We start from the raw sequence: 22,664 nt of genomic DNA, 5'->3' as shown, positions 1-22,664 counted from the left end.
AAATTCATTTCATTCTTTATGCTCCATTTCCAGATTTTGTCCAGGTCTTCTTGAAAAGATTTGCAATTTTCTTCTGTACTTACTCTCTTCAATAGTTTCACATCATCAGCAAAGAAGTTTATATAACATTTGATTCCTTCATCCATGTCATTTATATAAACCCACAGTGTTCCTTACCAATTACTCCCTCTGTTCCTCTCCTAATCCTCTCAATCAAGATCCTCCCATAAGCCTTCCTAACTACACTTAATAAGCTAATCCCTCTGAAACTACTACACTCACACTTATCCCCTTTTCCTTTGTAATGTGGAACGATACAGGCACTCCTCCAGTCCTCCGGCATTCTACCCTCTCTTAAACAAACATTAAACCACCTCACCAGCCAGTCTACCATCACTGTACCTCCATTTTTCAGACATTCTGCATGACATCCATCGAGACCAGGTGCTTTACCTGCTCTCATCATCTTAACAACTGCCTTCATTTCATCTTTCCTTATTTCTTCTCCATTTTCCTCACTTATCACAGTCATTTTCTTAGCACTTCCCACTGCAACTATCTTTCCCTCCCTATCCTCCTTCATATTTAGTAATTCCCTAAAATACTATGCCCATCTTCCTCTTACTGCCTTCTCTTCCATTATCATCTCTCCATCTGCACCTTTTATCTTTTCTTCTCTACTTGATTCGCCTCCTCTTCCTCTCTAATTTCTTTCCAAAACATCTTTTTATTATTTTCAAAATGTTGTCATACTCTTACCCCACCTCATATCTGCTCTCCTCTTTGCCTCCTTTACCTTATGCTTTACTTCTCTTTTCTTTTCTTTGTACCTCTCGTATGTTTCCCTCATCCTGTTTTGTAACCAATCTGTGAAAGCTTGCTTCTTCTCTTCTACAACCTTCTTTGCTTCCTCATCCCACCACTCACTACCCTTCCTTCTACTTCCTCCCATCCTCCTTGTTCCACACACCATCTTTGCACACCTTATGACTCCCTCCTTGAACCATACCCATTCCTCCTCCACTCCTAGCTCTACTCTATCCTTCACTCCCTCTCACTCCTCTCTTAGCTTCTTCTTGTACGCCTTCTCCTTTTCTTTCTCATTTAAGCAGTTCATTTTAAGCACCTGTGGATGTGCGGATGTGCTGTGTCTTGCGACACTGCTTCTGACCCAGGGCAGTGGACAAGGTGCAGGGATGACCCGTCATCCAGGAGGTGCTAAGATGAGAGGGAGGGTGGAGGGGTGTGGAGTGTATTCAGGGATGGAATGGGTGGAAATGATTTTATGCCTTTTCCTTTTTGGCTACCTCCCTTGTAAGGGGGAAAAAGCCTTGGTATATGTATGTATGTATGTATTTCAAGCACCTCCTGACCTTTTGCCCTTTTCCTTTTTCTCTATCTATCCTCCACTCTCAACTTACCTTCCACCAAAAAATGATCTGATATTCCCCCACTTTCTCTCCTCAGAACATGTACATCCTTAACTTTTCCTATTATACTCCTATTTACCACTACATAGTCCATTAACGCTCTATCTACCACCCTTCCTTCCACCACCTTCTCCCATGTGTATTTATGCTTGACTTTCTTCCTGAACACTGTATTTGTTATCATCAACTCTCTAGACACATCTCCACCATCAACTCTCTCAAGCTTTTGATGCTATCCCCCGCCACAACCTAACAAATAAAATATATAACACAGACATGCACAATAACACCAAAAGATGGCTGGCCAATTATCTGGCAGGTAGGAATCCTTGTGTCATATAATGGCCAATCATCGCACATCAGAAACATTAAGAATGGAGTACCACAGGGCTCTGTTCCATCACACACGCTATTTAATCTATACATGCATGACTTACCTACACCAGACACCTCAGAAACACAAATCTCTTCCTACGCAGATAACATAACAATCACATGCACACATCGTAACACAGACAAAGCTGCAGAAATAATCCAGCCATACCTTGATACACTCAACACATGGTTCATCACAGACTCAAAATAGCTCCAACCAAATCTACAGCAACACTTCTCACCAACTGGACAAAAGAACACAAATACATACCTCGTATCTACATCAACAACACTCTAATACTACACACAAACACACCGAAAATTCTTGGTGTAACATACGATACATCCATGTCTTTCAAACAACACATCACAAACATAAAAAACAAATGCACACCTAGACTTAATGCACTTAAGTCAATCACTGGAACAACATTTGGACAAAACAAAGAAACTAATACAACAATATACAAACAATGCATACGCTCAGTGATGAATTATGCGAGTCCTGCATGGGCTCCTAATCTCAGTGAGACACACCACAACACCCTTCAAATCATACAAAACAAAGCCCTAAAAACAATTACAGGCTGCACAAATACAACACCTACAGACCACGTACACCATGAAACAAAAGTCCTCAAAGTCAAGGACCACCTCGACATGAGAGGCACACAAACACTTGCCGCAGCCACCACAAACACATCACACCCGCTACACTACATAGCAGAACACCCACACACACCAAGAAACATTAAAACAACACCCAAAGACCTGTATCACACACAGATACTCTCTTCTCTTCCTCCACAACCACCAAATACCAGCCTCTGGAAAAACATTCATAATCATATCACTCACCGCTCCATTAACACATTGAAAGACAACACACTGCTGCATGCCAGACCCCCTGATATCCACCCTTCTGAATCCTCTCTCCCACGAAAGGACAGAGTCCACTTGGCCAGACTGCGGTGCGGCCACCACCCGGCACTTCTAAGCTACCAGAAGAGGCTGGATGACCGCATTGTGAACAGCTGCCCAGGATGTAACACTTCACCCCATACCATACAACACATAATGGAAGACTGCATTATACACAATCATGCACGCAAACAACACAACATACACTCTATAAAGGATTTGTGGGAAAACCCTGTTTCGGCTGTGCCATTTCTTGGGGAGACGGGACTGCTCGGACAGACAGTCTAGGGAACGACAACAACAACAACAACTCTCCACTACGATTTTTACCTGGAACTCCACATTTCCCAACCACTCTGTTGGTTCATTTCCTACCCTAGCATTAAGAAATAAAGCTTGGAAGAGATGGAAAATTAAAAAAAAAAAAAATGGAAAGTAGCAAATGTATATCAAAGGAATATGTAAGTGCGCAGAGAGGAAAAAAGAAACTATGAAAAAGACATAATAGAAAAATGTAAAGACCAACCTAAAGCAGGCGTGGATCCAGGGGGGGGGGGGGCTGAGGGGGCTGAAGCCCCCCCAAATTTGTTCTTCCATGAATCATTGTAAGGATTTCATTTAATCGATTTTAGTACTTTCTGGTCAGCCTCTGCGCTATTAGATGGGTTGAGCGACACGACTCGGTCATTGTGTTTATGGAATTCCTGCCAGTTATTGCCGTCTTTCTGGAGAACGAGAGCAACTCGGACGCGACGGTGGGACTACTACTAATAGCAATCCGAGAGCCACGCTTTCTGATTGGTCTCGCCGTCGCTGAGTCTGTGCTAGCTCACACTGTGGAGCCGAGCCGAGCCCTGCAGTCCCCTATGGTCGATCTAGTCTCAGCGTACGCTAGGATTGGTGATGTGGTGACGCATCTAAACAAGACCCGGGAAGGTGCACTGACCAGCTTCCAGAACATCTTCATGAGAGGCACACAAAGTGTTTGTGTGAGAGGCACACAAACACTTGCTGCAGCCACCACAAACACATCACACCCGCTACACTACATAGAACACCCACACACACCAAGAAACATTAAAACTACACCCAAAGACCTTTATTACGCACAGATACTCTCTTCTCTTCCTCCACAACCACCAAATACCAGCCTCCGGAAACATATTCATAATCATATCACTCACCGCTCCATTAACACACTGAAAGACAACACACTGCTGCATGCCAGACCCCCTGATATCCACCCTTCTGAATCCTCTCTCCCACGAAAGGACAGAGTCCACTTGGCCAGACTGCGATGCGGTCACCACCCAGCACTTCTAAGCTACCAGAAGAGGCTGGACGACCGTGTTGTGAACAGCTGCCCAGGATGTAACACTTCACCCCATACCATACAACACATAATGGAAGACTGCATTATACACAATCATGCACGCAAACAACACAACATACACTCTATAAAGGATTTGTGGGAAAACCCAGTTTCGGCTGTGGCCTTCCTTGGGGAGACGGGACTGCTCGGACAGACAGTCTAGGGAACGACAACAACAACAACAACATCTTCAAGAAGGCAGAGGGGCTCCTCCAGGAGGTCGGTTCATCACATGACACCATTCCTGTACCTCGAGTTTGCAAGCGCCAAACGCAGCGAGCGAATTTACTCTTCCAGAAGCTGAGGGAGTATTACCGAAGATCTGTATATGCAGCGGCGGCGCCACGAATTTTTAGTTGGGGAGGCTAAGGGGGGGCTGAGCAAATTTTTGGTGGGGCTAATAGTAATATGATAATACACATATATTATCCTCATTTCAGAAGGGGAGGAGGTTAATGGTTGGGCTAGCACGGATGGCTGACAAATTTTTAGCCCTGGCAATTAAAAATTCCACTTAATAAAATTATTTCAATGAGTGTTTTAATTTTTCAATTTGCTCATTTCAGTTTGGGGGGGGGCTAATGGGGGGGCTGGCCACTTTTCCAAGCCCCCCCCCCCCCCTGGCGCCACCACTGTGTATATGTCCCATTCCTCGACCATGTATTGACTGAGCTGCAGACCTGGTTCGGGAATTATACTATTCCTGTTGGCTTCAAGATCAGGAATCTGCTCAGCAGCGCTGACGGAGATATTGCTGCTGTACTGGAAACGGCAAAGGTTTATGAGGCTGACATCGAGACCTTGAGCCTCGTGAAGGTGGAAGCAGAGCGCTGGTATTCAACAACAATGAAGTTCGAATCCATTGGAGATGCCCTTGCCCACGCCCAGACCCGAATGTATCCGAACCTGGCCAAGCTCCTCCGAGTTTTGATCACGCTCCCAGTCTCGAACGTAGAGGCCGAGCGTTCATTTTCAACCCTTAAGCGACTGAAGACCTACCTAAGGAATACTATGGGTCAAGATAGCCTCAACGTGTATATGTCCCATTCCTCGACCATGTATTGACTGAGCTGCAGACCCGGTTCGGGAATTATACTATTCCTGTTGGCTTCAAGATCAGGAATCTGCTCAGCAGCGCTGACGGAGATGTTGCTGCTGTACTGGAAGCGGCAAAGGTTTATGAGGCTGACATCGAGACCTTGAGCCTCGTGAAGGTGGAAGCAGAGCGCTGGTATTCAACAACAATGAAGTTCGAATCCATTGGAGATGCCCTTGCCCACGCCCAGACCCGAATGTATCCGAACCTGGCCAAGCTCCTCCGAGTTTTGATCACGCTCCCAGTCTCGAACGTAGAGGCCGAGCGTTCATTTTCAACCCTGAAGCGACTGAAGACCTACCTAAGGAATACTATGGGTCAATATAGCCTCAACGTGTATATGTCCCATTCCTCGACCATGTATTGACTGAGCTGCAGACCCGGTTCGGGAATTATACTATTCCTGTTGGCTTCAAGATCAGGAATCTGCTCAGCAGCACTGACGGAGATGTTGCTGCTGTACTGGAAGCGGCAAAGGTTTATGAGGCTGACATCGAGACCTTGAGCCTCGTGAAGGTGGAAGCAGAGCGCTGGTATTCAACAACAATGAAGTTCGAATCCATTGGAGATGCCCTTGCCCACGCCCAGACCCGAATGTATCCGAACCTGGCCAAGCTCCTCCGAGTTTTGATCACGCTCCCAGTCTCGAACGTAGAGGCAGAGCGTTCATTTTCAACCCTGAAGCGACTGAAGACCTACCTAAGGAATACTATGGGTCAAGATAGCCTCAACGGCCTGGCGCTACTCGGCGTTTACAATGAAATCAATATTTAAATTGTCACGGATCACTTGTGACTCGTAAAAATTTGGCTGAATTATACATATACATAAACAGCTCATTAACTAATACATCAATTACAGTTTGAAGAAACTAAGTGGTTTGCGAGAGTATCACCAATTTGCGTAATCGAAGTTCGAAACTCTGAAGCATCAAATACCAAGATTTGGAAACTCTGAAGCTTCAAACCTCCGAAACTTCGAAACTCAAACTCCGAAGCGCGAAGAGTGGAGGAAGGGAGAATGACCAGAATGGACAGTCAAGAATCGACACAGCTGGTGAAAGATTCTGACATAAATGGCGCCCATCGTGGGGCCTTCTTGTGCGTTATTCACACTCTGGCAGTAAAACATTTATTGTAACATTGAAGTTGATTATAGAAGTGTGAGAGCCATGTCCGTGCAGGAATTGACGAGTGAGGCGGAAACCCTGGGGTATAAGGATACTGAGGAAATCCGGGAGTACGTCCGAAAACGGCAACAGCAACTTCGGGACGACAGAGCGCAGGAACGAGAGTTCGAGAAACTAAAGTTGGAACATGAAAAGGAGAAACGGCTGCATGAGAAGGAGATGCTACAGCTCAAACTTTCCCAACCTCAGACCGATGGTACCAGCTCGCCAGGTGTCAACCCTGTTGCTCACACCCAGTTCTCTACACACCGGCTCAACATTCCAAAGTATGAGGTAGGTCAAGCGATTGAGCCTTTTATTGACAGGTTCCAGATGGTGGCGACTACGTACAAATTGAGCGAAGATGTTAAGAAGGTCGAGTTTATGAACCTCTTCGACGGGAAACCTCTCGACATCATCCACCGTCTTGACTCCTCAATGCGAGATTATGAAGGTATGAAGAAAGCATTACTTCTAGCTTATGATAAGACATTGGAGGATGCGCGTGACCAATATCAGCGAGCTATGTTGCAGGATATGAGACGGTAGCCCAGTTCTGCGCTAGATTGAAGAGTTACTTGGACCATCGGATGGAAAAGGACGAGACTCCGCAGACTGTCGAGGGTCTGCGCGACTTGATGCTGCGCACCCAGCTGGAAAAGTCGTGTCCCACGGAGCTGGTGGCTAAATTCAAGACACAGAAAGTAAAGGACCTCCAGCAAATGACTGACCTGGCCGACGCACACTTCGCAGCTTACGGGTACCACACGAGGAAACAACTTCACAAGAAGTTGCCTCCCCCTGTACATTCTCAGACACCACAAGGGTCTAACACGCAAGCCCAACACCACAATAAGTTACCAGTCATCTCCACAGCAGTCGAAACCACAAAGATTTACTCAATTTTTTTTCCCTCACAGCCAACCACAGCAAGTGAGGAACCAGCCCTACTCTCAAGGTGGTTAGAAGGGTCACAAGGGTCAGAAGAATCAGCATGCTGCAGCAGCAGCAATACACCACGGAGGAGCACCTGAGGAATTTTCCCCAAAGGTTATTCCGCAAGAAGAGTGTGTCACCGCCGGTTCCGTGTCAACTCCCCAACACGTGTACTTATCAGCTGCATTGAGTTCTAGTGTCAGAGGTACAGGGCTCCTGGTTCAGCCTGGCAAGGTAAATGGTGTCACCGCGGAAGTCTTAAGGGACAACGGATCGACGGGGTGTTGTGTCAAGGAGAGGCTTGTAACGCCTGACAGTTACACTGGAAATTATGTAACCGTGAGTCTTATCAACGGGACTCGGGTGATCTGCCCCTTAGCTACGGCTCACACGAAGACACCACCCAAACCTGTGCAGCGGCGGTTACCAGAGGAGCCGCCAGAGCAACCAACCAAGTAAAACCTTTGATACTTTCATCTGTTTCAGATCTTGCAAATAGTGAAGACGTAGTTGCCGAGCAAACGACCGATCCCACACTTGCCATGGTTTGTAAGAAGGTTCTAGAGGGACATTGCAGAACTTCTCGGGGAACGGAAACCAGATTCCTTAAGAAAAGGGGAAGACTTTATCGCAGTACGGTGTATCCAAGCGGGGACTCGAGACTACAGTTCATCGTTCCAGAGAAGTACCGCCTGGCAGTGTTTAAGCTGGGTCGTCATGCTGCACTAGGTGGACATATGGGAGTACAGAAAACTCAAGATAGAATTCAGTCTCAATTTTTCTGGCCTGGGATAGGCAGAGAGATAGTGAGGATGATGAGGTCATGTGACGTATGTCAGAAGACTACAGATCGCGGCCGAGTGAAGCCTGCACCACTCTGATCTCTGAGCCATTCCAGCGAGTGGCTGTGGACATCGTTGGACCTATCATTCCAAGGGCAGCTGACGGAGCCAAATACACCCTTACCTGCGTGGGCTTCGCGACGAGATGGTCTGAAGCAGTACCCCTTCGCAATATTGAAACCATAACTGTCGCCGAAGCAATGTTCGAAATCTTTTGTCGCGTGGGCATTCCTAAGCAAGTGTTGTCCGACCTGGGGAGCCAGTTCACTTCAGTCATGATGGAAGAGTTGCTGAGGCTACTGGCTGTAAAAGGGCTCAGGACTACCCCTTACCACTCTGTGAGCGTTTCAATGGCACCCTCAAGAAGATGCTGAAGCGGATGGCAGCAGAGCAACCTAAGGAATGGCCACGATTTATCGCCCCCCTACTATTCGCCAACCGCGAAGTACCCCAAGCTTCACCACAGTTCTCACCATTTGAGTTAGTCTACGGCAGGTCAGTTCGTGGTCCTCTGCAAGTACTGCGAGAACTCTGGGACGAAGAAGAGCCTGACCCCGCAGTGAAGACAACTTATGCATATGTGCTGGACTTGGCCGAACGACTACGAGAGACCTGTGAAGTAGCAAAGCAAGAGCTACTGAAAGTTAAGGAAGTTCAGAAGGCGTACTACAACAAGAAAACTAAGCTGAGGATCCTCGAGGAAGGAGACCAGTGCCTCCTCCTTCTACCCACCACGCACAACAAGTTGCTGTCGCAATGGCAAGGACCTTTTGAAGTAGTCAAACGTCTCAATGATTTGAACTACTTGGTGCAAGTGGGACCAGACCAAAAGAGGTTCCACATTAATATGCTGAAGAAATATTACACACCTTAAGTTACATGTTCGGCAGTTGGTCAAGAATGCTTGCTGAATAGGGGAGATCGTGTGCTATCACCTGAACAGTACGAGTGTCTGCAGATTGTCGAAGGCCAGTTTAAGCAGTCGCAGATGGTCTCTGCTGCCGTGGTTATACCAGAGGTTGAGGAATTGACAGATTGCGCACCCCTTACCCGTGAAGCTATTCAAGGCGAAACGGTGGAGGATGTGCAAGTACCTCCGAGGCTTGGTCCAGAGCAGAAGAGACGTATAAATTCTATTCTCCAGCGACATTCAGCAGTGTTCTCCGATAAGCCTGGAGTCGCCAAGGTGGATTGCCACGAAATACAGCTGACGAGCAGCGTACCCGTCAGATTGAAGCCATACCCGATACCCATTCGTCTGGTGGATGCGGTCAAGAAGGAGATAGACAACATGGAAGCTGCAGGCATCATAGAGAAGTCATCGTCTCCCTACTGCAGTCCTATAGTCATTGTGCGCAAGAAGTATGGAGGTGTACGAATCTGTGGAGATTACCGCGGAGTAAATGCAGTAACCCAGGTGGATGCAGAGCCAATGAGCAATCGGCAGGAAATATTTGCAAAGGCCGCCAACTCCAAAATCTTTTCCAAGATGGATTTGGCGAAAGGATTCTTCCAGATTCCGCTGGAGGAGAGAAGCAAACAGGTCACGGCAGTCGCAATACCCTGCGGACTTTACCAGTTCAAAGTACTACCTTTTGGACTTGCCAACTCCCCAGCAGTTTTCAACCGTGCCATGCGTCAAGTTCTGTGCGGCATCCATGGAGTGGAAGCTTTTGTGGACGATATACTCATCCACTCTTCTACCTTCGAGGAACATCTGGAGATCCTGGAGAAGGTACTTAAGAGACTTAGTTCAGTGAATATGACAGTCAAGCCGTCTAAATGCGAACTTTTCCAACAGGAAGTACAGTTCCTGGGACATACCTTAGGCGAAGGACGATGTGGATGCCAGGATAGCAAGATAATGAAGATCAAGAATGCATCTCGGCCGACCACGAAGAAACAGGTCCGATCGTTCTTGGGACTTGTGGGCTACTACCGCAGGTTCATTCCGAATTTTGCTGTCCTCGCCTTGCCACTCACAGAGCTTCTCAACAAGAATGCTCCTAACAAGTTGACATGGAGGCCTGAACAGGAGGAAGCGTTTACGACGCTTAAGAACCTCCTCTGCAAGGAGCCGATACTTCAACTACCGGGCTTCAACCAGCCTTTCATCCTCCGGACCGATGCGTCCCAAGAAGGCATTGGAGCTATCCTGATGCAAGAAAGGGATGGGGATATTTTTCCTGTTAGTTATCATAGTAGGAAGCTGAAGCCAGCGGAGTTGAACTATAGTGCGGTGGAAAAGGAGTTGCTTGCAGTTGTAGAGGGCATCAAAAAGTATTATTATTTCCTCTACGGAGATCAATTTATTTTAGAGACTGATCACTTGCCTCTTTCGAGCCTTAGGACCTCCAAGAACGCCAATGCCCGAATCATGAGGTGGGCATTGTACCTCCAGCAGTTCAACGTGGTCATCCGGTACATCAAAGGAAGTTCAAATGTTGGAGCTGACCTGATGTCCCCACTGCTCGAGAAAGACGTAAAAGTGTAGTAATTGTACTTTTATAGAATATTATAGTTGTGCAGTTAGATTTCACTTCAATTACATATCAGTGTCTCTATGTAATTATTACTGGAGTAATTGGTTAGACATTGCATGGAGCAATATCTTTTTGTGTGGGCGAGTGTCACAGATCACTTGTGACTCGTAAAATTTGGCTGAACTATACATATACATAAACAGCTCATTAACTAATACATCAATTACAGTTTGAAGAAACTAAGTGGTTTGCGAGAGTATCACCAATTTGCGTAATCGAAGTTTGAAACTCTGAAGCATCAAATACCAAGACTTGGAAACTCTGAAGCTTCAAACCTCCAAAACTTCGAAACTCAAACTCCGAAGAGTGGAGGAAGGGAGAATGACCAGAATGGACAGTCAAGAATCGACACAACTGGTGAAAGATTCTGACAGAAATAGACAGTGTAATCAGTGTATTTGCCGCCCCCCCCCCCAAAAAAAAAAAAAAACAGGAGGCTGATGTTCGTGTGAGATCCCATGAACAATGCTATGTGTTATTAATGTAATTTAAATACTTTTATTAACAGGTTCAGAAGTTCATACACGTTTTTGTTTGTATTTCTGTTTTTGAAGCTACTTCTATTTTTTATTATTTCCATGAGTCCATGTGCACTAACACTACACACGGATCCTACAATAATTTCTGTCTATGCGAGAGTATACGTGTGCCAGTGCCTTATCACTGACTAGCACAAGCGTGTAACAATATAAAACGAATATTTATTCTATTATATATGTCTAAAATACAGAAAAATCTGAAAAACCTTATTAAGTATACTCCAGACTTCTGATACATCAGACTACTCAGAGGAAGGAATTCAGGTTAGCCCCCCCAAAATTCTTATCCTGGATCCGCCACTGACCTAAAGTAATCTATAGATATGTGAATGGTACACTTAAAAACAAACAGGAAATGGTAAAACTATGTCATGTAAATACAGGATACATGTAAGATTTAGAAATGGTTGAAGTCTTTTTGATGAAAATGAGAATAGGTGGAGAGGGCGACACAATAATGAGCTGAGGGAAATAACTACACAAGAGAAAATAATAGATGTTATAAGTAGGACAAAATTGAGATGGGCTGGGCATATGGCACGTATGGAGGACCATAGAATTCCAAAACAAGTAATGATGGGTAGAATGCCTGGAAGAAGACCCAGAGGGAGACCTCGAATGAGATGGATGGATGGAGTGGATGCGGAGATGGACAGAAGAGGAATAAATAAAATAACCTGGATGGAAGCAGCACAGGACCTAAGGGTATGGAGAGGATTACTGTTGGCGGACCAGAATCTACACGAGGTTCAAGATCCAGCGGAGTGAGCGAGTGAAGTCATGAACAACCACTTCAATTCTGTTTTCTCTAGAGAAAATGTACAGCATTGGGTTGAAGTGCATAAAGTGGGACCTTCCCCCCCCCCCACCCCTTGAGGGAAAAAATAACACAAAAAAGAAATAATGGATCAATTAAAGAACCTTGATGTCAGGAACTCACATGGCCAAGACGGAATTGCAAATTGGGTACTAAAAGAATATAAAGAACTAATGGACAAAATATATAATATGTTGCTCACTCAAAGAAGGAAAAATACCAAAGGACTGGAAAAATACCAATACTGTACCAATATACTGTATAAAGGAGGAAACCAGGAAGACCCATCAAATTACAGACCAGTTTCCCTTACAAGCACAGTAGCCAAAATTTGTGAAAAAAGTTATAAAAAGTAGATGGATAAAACATCTGGAAGAAAACAATATAATAAACCCAAGACAATTTGGTAAAAAGACAGGGAAGATCATGTGCCACAAATTTGATCTGTTTCTACTCAAGACTTATAGATATAATACAAGAAAGTGACTGATGGGCTGGTTGTGCTTTCCTTGACTTACAAAAAGCTTTCAACAAATTGCCATATAAAAAACTAAGAAAACTGGTAACCATAGGAGAGATACAAGGTAAATACTGGAATGGATGGAGAATTTCTTGCATGGAAGGAAAATGAGGGTAGTACTCAGAGAAAAGAGTTCAATTTGGGAAGAGGTGATTAGTGGAGTTCCACAGGGATCAGTACTGGCTCTAATAATGTGTGCTATTTATGTGAATGACATGGATGAAGATGTGGAATGTTACATGAGCTTCTTTGCAAATGACACAAAATTGCTGAGGAAAGTGAATACTGAAACAGACTGAACTGCTGCAGAGAGATCTGAACAAGGTTTGGAAATGGAGTCAGAAGTGGGAAGTGAACTTCAACATCAAAAAATGTAGCATAATGGAATTTGGAAAAAGTAAAAATAGAATATCAGGACAACATAAAATCGGTACAAAGGAAGTAAAGAAAGTGGGATCTGAAAAAGACCTGGGTGTAATCATCATAAATGACATGTCCCCTGATAAACAGATAAACAAAAAAAATGTAGGAGAATCCTACTACTTGCAAAGATCAATAAATATGGCTTTTACCTACTTGGACAAAGAAATGGTGAAGAAAATGAGTCATAATGATAAGGCCTAGACTGGAGTATGCTGCAACACTATGGTCACCCAGTACCAAAAAAGAATATGAAGAAAATTGAAAGAATTGAGAGAGCAACTATGAAGATGGATCCAACACTTTCAAAACTGTCATATGAGGAGAGTGTCAAAACTGGAATGACCAACTCTGGAACAGAGAAGAGAAAGAGGTGACTTGTTAACTATCTATAGAATCATGAAAGACATGGAAATCCTTGATAAAGAAGACTTACTTCATTGGGATAAAAGAAATACAAGGGGGACATGAAAAGAAACATAGAAGAGACCTGATATATATATAAAAAAAAAATAAAAAAAAAATGGATGAAACAATAGTGTGTGCAAAAACTATACACGAATTTAAGAGCACACAAGACACTGCAAGATACAAAGATGGGTCACCATGAGCATAGCTCCTCTTTCTGTAAGATACAACTAGGTTAATGCAAAAATCTGATCCACACAACCCCTACCTGTCCTAAACCCACACTGTTCCTCACCAATTACTCCCTCTGTTCCTCTCCTAATCCTCTCAACCAAGACCCTCCCATAAGCCTTCCCAACTACACTTAACAAACTGATCCCTCTTGAAACTACTACACTCACACTTGTCCCCTTTTCCCATGTAAAGTGGAATTATACAGGCACTCCTCCAGCACTCTACCATCTCTTAAACAAACATTAAATAACCTTACCAGCCAGTACACCATTACTTTTTTTAGACATTCTGCATGACATCCATCCAACCCAGGTGCCTTACCTACTCTCTTCATCTTAACAACTGCCTTCACTTCATCTTTCCTTATTTCTCCTCCATTTTCCTCACTCATCACGGTCATTTTCTTCGCACTTCCCACTGTAACTACCATTCCTTCCCTATCCTCTTTCACATTTAGCAACTCCCTAAAATGCTCTGCACATCTTCCTCTTACTGCCTTCTCTTCCATTATGATCTCTCCATCTGCACCTTTTATCTTTTCTTCTGTACTTGATTCGCCTCCTCTTCCTCTTGATTTCTTTCCAAAAAATCTTTTAAATATTTTCAAAATTTTGTCATACTCTTACCACATTTCACATCTACTGTCCTCTTTGCTTCCTTTATCTTATGATTTACTTTTCTTCTCTTTTCTTTGTACCTTTCACCTATACAATACAGAAAATAGTCCAATCATCCTTCTCAAAGACATCTATGGAAGCCCAAGGTCCACTGTTAGCACTGTAGCTGTGAGTCAACGAGTAAATCTAAAGTAACAACTATAATATATTTCTCCAACTACAAACCTCAATAGGATCAGCATGGGGAATGTTTGGATCCTTGAGAATCTCTTGGAGGTTGACCGAATCTCCTGAAGCCCCAGTCCCATTTAGGATGAAAGGTATTTTTCTCCTGTACTGCTGGAGTGCCTGGCGAAGCTCTGGTTCAAGTGAAGCTGACCCAATAAGAACCTTGGCTTGGGTGTCCTCCAGTTTGTGTACATGCTCCTCTGAGAAAATAGTTATTTCAGCCATCAATATTTTATACAGATCATAACCATGATCATCAAACAAAGCTTATGTAATCAATATATTTCTAATAATAAGTACTGAATATCTTTATGAATAAGTACTGCATATAAGACACTTTTTTTATTTCTAGATGTATAAAAAAATACCCTGCATCTAATGTAGACCTATTATGGATGGGAAACCAAGCACTATAGGCTAGGGAGTCAGAAGAACATACTACAAAAGTTAGATAGGCACAGAACTTATTACTTATAAAACATAGAAAACAAACCAAATTATTACAGTAAATATTGTTAGTAATAATAGAATTTCCTACCCTAGCATTAAGGTCTCCCAGTACTATTACATTGACATTTCTCCCTAATCCCTCTATGCACTCATTTAAATCTATCCAAAAATCCTCCCTTTCTTCTACTCTTCTCACTGCCAGGCCCATATACACTTACAAAAACCCACATCTCCTTTCCTAGTTTCACCTTCATCCACATTATCCTTGAGGAAACCTTCCCCTTCACTACACGTTTACCTATCTCTTCACTTACCACTCCAACTGATGGAGTGGTTGGGAAATGTGGAGTTCCAGGAAAGAATCGTAGTGGAGAGTTGATGTTGGAGATGTGTCTAGAGAGTTGATGATAGCAAATACAATGTTTCGGAAGAAATTCAAGCATAAGTACACATGGGAGAGGGTGGTGGATGGAAGGGTGGTAGATAGAGCATTAATGGATTATGTAGTGGTAGATAGGATTATGATAGGAAGAGTTAAGGATGTACATGTGCTAAGGGGAGAGAGTGGGGGAATATCGGATCATTTTTTGGTGGAAGGTAAGTTGAGAGTGGAGGATAGATGGAGAAAGAGGAAAAGGACAAAAGGTAGGGAGGTGCTTGGATTGAACTCTTTAATTGAAAAGGAGGAGTACAAGAAGTTGAGGGAGGAGTGGGAGGGAGTGAAGGATAGAGTAGAGCTAGGAGTGGAGGAGGAATGGGGATGGTTCAAGGAGGGGGATGTAAGGATTCATGTTTGTGTTTCATTTACTACTTAGAGTTTGATCCTAAGTTATATTGTGTTCTGATTCTCTTTCATAATACTTAACTGTTTATGTTTTGTTACGGCCCACTGATGCCTGGCATAGATACCAGTACTTATGATTTTGAGCCATGGCGGGCACATGTAAACATGGTGAAGATTAAAGCTAAGAAAAACAATGTTTGGGAATTATCCCGCCATAACAAGTGGCGACGAGGACAAAAATTGGATAATGAGTGCTATGGTTAAGTGGACATTGAAATTACACGACTGTAAGTATGTCTACAATACATTATTAGCCTCAGATTAGGCACCGGCTTTTGCATCGGCAGTGATTCTTAGTGTTTGCACAAAAAGATGTCTAAGGATTGACAGATATGAGCCAGATAGGATTTCACTAGACCTATGGCTGAGTCTTTTGGAAGCTCACTTCCAATATATAGGAATAACTGGCACCAGTGATGAAGATTTAGTGAAGAAGAAAAACTTATTATTAGTGTCTGTTGGAAGTGTTGTGTATGCAGAGTTGAGAAGGATCTGTGCTCCTGATCTCCCTCATACAAAATCATTTGGTGATTTAGTGAAAGCGTTAAAGCAGTGCTATATAGTCACTCCATCCTACCATAGAAGTCTTGTAGCGTTTCAACAAAGGAAAAAATGGCCAGGTGAAAGTTTGAATAATCTATATGCAGAGTTAAAGGCTCTGGCCAAAGACTGTAATTTCGCTGATCAGTTTGACAACCGTGTACGAGATCAGTTGTTTATGGCGGTGGACAATGAAACTTATTTCCCCAATCTAGTAGCAGAAAATTTCAAATTACAAACTTTGACTTCCCAGGATACTTTTGATAGAATATTAAATATGGATCAGGCATTTGTGGGTGAAAATAACAGTATAAGAGCAGTATCAGAGAGTCAAAATTTCCACAAGAAAAAAGGAAGTAGACATGACCCTAAGACTAGTTATTATCAATCAGGTAATAATAAGCCTAAGCTTACATGCAAACACTGGTTTTCCCCATGCAAGTGAAAGATGTAGGTTTCAAGATAGACATTGCAACATGTGTGGTAAAAAGGGACATTTGAAAGCAGTCTGTAGATTAAATATTTCAAATTTTGGAAAGAAAAGTAAGGGAAAAGGACATGCAGCTGCAAACAGACTGGAAGATTCTTCAGATTCAGACAGTGCAGATAATAATTTGTTTGGTGTTAAATCAGATGTCTTTTCTGTTAAATCTGAGTTGGTCAACTTCAAGATTAATGACAATTTAATACCATTTGAGATTGATACAGGTGCTTGTTTCCACATTATCAGAAAATTGGGTACATTCCTTAAAACTATCCATGTCACCTGTTAATAAAGTGTTGCGTGCTTATGGTCACACAGCCATTGATGTTTTAGGAAAAGTGGATGTTACAGTATCATATAATAATTATGTCTTGGAACATACTTTTGTGTTGTAGCTTCTGGTAATATTAATTTATGTGGTAAAGATTTACAAAAGAAAGTAGGAATTTCTCTTACAGGTATTCCTGATGCCTCTAGAGTGTCTAGAGTAAATAATATTGTGAATGCTAGTACCTTATTAGATGAGTACACAGTTGATTCAACAAAACCCATAACTAGTGTTAAGGCAGCAATACATCTTAAACCTGAAGCTGTACCTAAGTGTTACAAAACTCATACAGTATCATTCCATTTTCGAAAGTTAGTGGAAGACGAGTTGGACAACCTAGTTAAGGAGGGTATCATTTCCCCTGTAGAATTCAGTGAATGGGCAGCCCCGATAGTACCAGTTTTAAAACAAGACCAGAAATCTGTATGCATATGTGCAGACTTTGAATACCTCAATCAGTTTTTGCTAGTAGATCGGTATCCATTACCAAAAGTGGATGAACTTTTGTCTGTAGTTGGAAAGGGACAACTCTTTTCCAAGTTGGACTTAAAAAATGCTTATCTGCAAATGGCAGTAGATGAAGAGGCTCAGAAGTACTTGGTGATTAACACTCCAAAAGGTCTATTTAAATACAACAGATTACCTTTTGGGCTTGCTTCCTCTCCTGCTACTTTTCAGCGCTTCATGGTTCAGTTAATGAGTAAAATTCCAGGAGTAGCCGTATTTTTGGATAACATTCTTGTAACTGGTTCCACTGAACAGGAACATGATGAAAGACTTTTAAAAGTACTAGGCATACTTCAAGAAAATGTCAAGGTAAATAAAAGTAAATCTGTACTTAAAGCTGATTCAATTGAATATCTAGGATATGATGTGAGTGGGAAGGGTATAAAGCCTTCTGAATGTAAAATAAGAGCAATTGCTCAAGCCCCAGCTCCTACCTCGGTGGCAGAAGTAAAGTCATTTGTTGGCTTAGTAACTTATTATTGTAGGTTTGTTCCACAATTTGCTACAATTCTTGCTCCTTTGTATGATCTTCTACAGAAAAATGCAACCTTTAAGTGGACTAAGGTAGAAGAAAATTCTTTTTTGACTATTAAGAAAGAATTGTGTAACTCAAGAGTTTTGTCAAATTTTGATGGCTGTTCTCCCCTTATCTTAGAGGTTGATGCATCCCCAGTTGGAGTTGGATGTGTTTTAAAACAAGTTGTGAATAAGGAAGAACAGACTGTGTATTTTGCCAGTAAGAAGTTATCTTCCGCTGAAAAGAATTACTCTCAGCTGGATCGAGAGGCTCTTGCGGTGGTTTATGGAGTAGTTAAGTTTAAATATTTCTTACTAGGAAGAGAATTTGTTGTAAAAACGGATCACAAACCTTCATGTGATATTCCTAACACTGATGTTAATTTTCCTGATGACCCGGCTAAAGACAATGTTCACATTAACAATTCTCCGGTTAAATCTCCTATCAGGGAACCTGAGAATAGAACCAAATCTGGTAGACTTATAAAGCCTCTAGATCGCCTTGATTTGTAGTGCTGTATTGTGTGGCACCCTAATTGGTTATCTCATACAAAATTAAGGAAAAAGGGATGTAAGGATTTATGTTTGTGTTTCATTTACTACTTAGAGTTTGATCCTAATTTATATTGTGTTCTGATTCTCTTTCATAATACTTAACTGTTTATGTTTTGTTACTGCCCACTGACGCCTGGCAGAGAGATACCAGTACTTATGATTTTGAGCCATGGCGGGCACATGTAAACATGGTAAAGATTAAAGCTAAGAAAAACAATGTTTGTTTGGGAATTATCCCGCCATAACAGGGGTCACAAAGTGTGCAAAGATAGTGTGTGGAACAAAAAGTACAGGAGGAAATAGAAGGAAGGGTAGTGAATGGTGGGATGAGGAAACAAAGAATGTTGTAGAAGAGAAGGAGCAAGCTTTCACAGATTGGTTACAAAATAGGACGAGGGAGTCATATGAGATGTACAAAGAATATAAAAGAAGTAAAGCAAAAGGTAAAGGAGGCAAAGAGGAGAGCAGATGTGAAATGGGGTAAGAGTATGACAGAAAACTTTGAAAGTAATAAAAAGATGTTTTGGAAAGAAATTAAGAGAGGAAGAGGAGGTGAATCAAGTAGAGAAGAAAAGGTAAAAGGTGCAGATGGAGAGATGATAATGGAAGAGAAGGCAGTAAGGGGAAGATGGGCAGAGTATTTTAGGGAGTTGCAAAATGTGAAGGAGGATAGGGAGGGAAAGATAGCTGCAGTGGGAAATCCTAAGAAAATGACTGATGAGTGAGGAAAATGGACGAGAAATAAGGAAAGATGAAGTGAAGGCAGTTAAGATGATGAAAGCAGGTAAGGCACCTGGTCTGGATGGATGCCATGCAGAATGTCTAAAAAAAGGAGATACAGTGATGGTAGATTGGCTGGTGAGGTTATTTAATGTTTGCTGGAGAGAGGGTATAGTGCCGGAGGACTGGAGGAGTGCCTGTATAGTTCCACTTTACAAGGGAAAAGGACAAGTGTGAATGTAGTAGTTTCAGAGGAATTAGCTTGTTAAGTGTAGTTGGGAAGGCTTATGGGAGGATCTTGATTGAGAGGATTAGGAGAGGAACAGAGGGAGTAATTGGTGAGGAAAGGTGTGGATTTAGGGAGGGTAGAGGTGTAGATCAGATTTTTGTGGTAAGACAGATATGTGAGAAAGCTATAGGAAAAGGGAAGGATGTTTTTTGGGCTTTTATGGATCTGGAAAAGGCTTATGACAGGGTAGACAGAAAGGCACTGTGGGAGGTTTTGTGGATATACGGGATAGGAGGAAAGCTTCTAGGAGCTGTCAAGAGTTTTTGTGTCAGGATTAGAAATGGAGAGAGTGGGTGGTTCAAGGTAAAGGTGGGACTTCGTCAGGGATGCGTTATGTCGCCCTGGCTGTTCAATTTGTACATGGATGGTAGTGCGAGAGGTAAATGCAAGGGTAAAGGGTCAGGGATTGGAGATGGTTAAAGAAAATGGAGTAGAAGTATGAAAATCATGCTGCCTACTGAATGAAATATGTGATACTATGTGAATTAAATTCAACTCTTCTACAAAAATTCATGAGCTCCCAGCCACCATCTGCCAACTTTCCACAATCTTTGGTCATGAAATTTTCCTATAAACCTTTATCTGATTTCTATATCCAGAGGTGCAGTTAATGTATTAAAAAAAAGGGGTCAGCATTACCAGTTATCCTCTAAGAGTTAGTGTTAGAGCTGCAAGAGAGATAACAGCAGATAAATCTGTGTTGAAGGGGTAATGTCCTCCTCCCCAACCCTGTGGCACCAAAGTTACTTCCATGTTTGAAGGGTTAATTACTCAACTCTTATTTCATCAGCCCCTACTCCTAACTCACATATATATCCAACTCATCTGTAACACTATATTACATATCTAACCAAACCTGGTGTACTGAAGGAACTAAGGACGGTAACAGTTGCTCCAATAGCAAGAGCTCCATAAAATACAATGGGGTATTCAATGCAGTTACGCATGGCAACAGCCACTGTGTCACCACGGTTCACTTCCATCTTCTGAAGAAAGCCACCAAACCTGGTAGTGGCATCAACCAGTTGTCCATAGGTATACTGAGCTCCAGTTTCACTGCATTCCTTTTGGGGAAAAACAAAAACAAAACATTAATAATGTAATAAATAAAATTAATAAAATTAGTGGAATGAATAGAATAAAATTATAACAATAATGATAATTCTGAAGGACAGTTGTCCTTCACAATCATTTACAAAAGAAGAAAGACCTCTTCTCTACTTTTAAAGAACCCTGCACCAGAACCTCAGGAGGTTTGTCAATCCCATGTAGTATATAAATACGCCCAGAGGAGGACTGCACATCCCTTTCAGTCTACATGGGAAGGATGACCACCACATTATCCAAATGAATCACCATGCACTTACAACACAGAGGACCTAAGCAACACCACTGGACCCAGCACTGATGTGGCGACGCACCACCAGTCTAGACCAGACTGACTGCAACGCATCCTGACCTAGCTTTTCTATGCCCCATAGTGGGCAAGCACAGTCAGCAAGGACGCCCAAACGCAAGGAAGCTGACCAACCAGAAGCCCGGAAAACTCGCCAGAGACTAGCCGGCAGACACTTGACTTGGGCCTACATACCCCGCTTCTCATAGTGGGTAAGCATAGTGAGCAAGAGCGTCCAGAAGGAAATATCACAGCCAATCAGGACCCAGCACAAGTTGCCTGGGTCCGCTCCAGCCTCCTTTATAAGGAGGGGGGCCAAGCCGAGAGATCAGTTCACTCCAGGACACGACATCATCAAGCAGCTCTCCTCCACAAGCAACTCTCCTCCACAAGCAGCTCTCCTCCACAAGCAGATCTCCTCCACAAGCAGCAGCTCTCCTCCACAAACAATACATGAATTTAAAAATAGTTTAGATAAAATGAGATATGAAGACGGGACCCCACGAGCATAGCTCCCCTTCCCGTAAAATACAACTAGGTACAACTAGGTAAATACAAGCAGCAGTCATCTCCAAGCTTCAAGTTATCCTCTGCTCTCAAGCTCATCCCTTTACAAGTTAAATAAAAAACGAGAGCGTAGAGTTACCGTGAGTTTCCTTTTCCTGTCTTGTCTGAACCATATCACAGCACACATACATATTATATATATATATATATATATATACACAGTATATATATATATACAACCACTCCTCGTTTAACGACGACAATTGGGACCAGCGCGCCGTCGTTAACCGAATTGGTCGTTAAGCGAAAGTGTATATATATACGTACATGTACTGTATGTACAATGTCCAGCAATACATGTATCTTTATTTTCGTGTATTTTCCCTCTTTTATACAGTACATTAAAGCTTTATTTACTGTTTATTTACGGTGGTTAGGTTCCTGAAATTACCGTATATGACCAAATCCGCGTATGCTGACATTCCATATTGAATACTGGGGTATTATTTTAGTTTCGACCATGGGCGCAATATAGCAATAGAAAATTAATCATTAATTTTGTAAATTAAAATGTATCAACGTAATATGCAATTTTGTGGGCGGAAATGAAAGTAAAAAATACCATGCTACAAGAAAATATGCTAATGAACGAAGTCGGTAGCATAGGATTGGGACGCCATCTTGTCGTCTGTCAACGTCTCTCACGACAACGAGGACGAGCCGGATGACATTTAATTTGCAGGTAATGATTTATCAAACACAGGTCAGGTTAGTTTAGTTTAGGTTAGACGAATTTATCATCCTTTTATTTCTTCGACATCGGCATCTATCATAACAAACATGGTGTACCATTCGTCCGACATGACTTCGTTACTTACGAAATTTGTTTTAGCTCCTTTTTTTTTCGCTCACAAAATTGCATATTACTTTGATACATTATAATTTACAAAATTAACTATTATTTTTCTATTGCTATATTGCGCCCATGGTCGAAACTAAAAATTTACCACTACCGGTATATACTGTACCCCAGGTAGTTTTTGCAGCTTGCAGGATGGTAAT

General features: G+C 42.5%; 1 protein-coding gene across 1 annotated transcript in view; it reads right to left on the bottom strand.

The window, feature by feature from the left end:
- Positions 1–22,664, bottom strand: part of LOC143020268 (putative 4-coumarate--CoA ligase 3) — a 343,617-nt gene that overhangs the window by 59,340 nt on the left and 261,613 nt on the right. Inside the window, exons 5-6 of the mRNA XM_076176492.1 lie at positions 20,556–20,763; positions 14,464–14,666 (exon numbers count right to left, since the gene is read on the bottom strand). Of these exons, the coding sequence (XP_076032607.1) occupies positions 14,464–14,666; positions 20,556–20,763 (411 nt within the window). The remainder of the gene's footprint in view (positions 1–14,463; positions 14,667–20,555; positions 20,764–22,664) is intronic.

The sequence above is a fragment of the Oratosquilla oratoria genome, chromosome 39 (assembly GCF_046742065.1).
Source record: "Oratosquilla oratoria isolate Oo_2021 chromosome 39, ASM4674206v1, whole genome shotgun sequence".
Taxonomy (NCBI): Eukaryota; Metazoa; Arthropoda; class Malacostraca; order Stomatopoda; family Squillidae; genus Oratosquilla; species Oratosquilla oratoria.
This window is presented reverse-complemented; position numbering and strand designations above follow the sequence as displayed.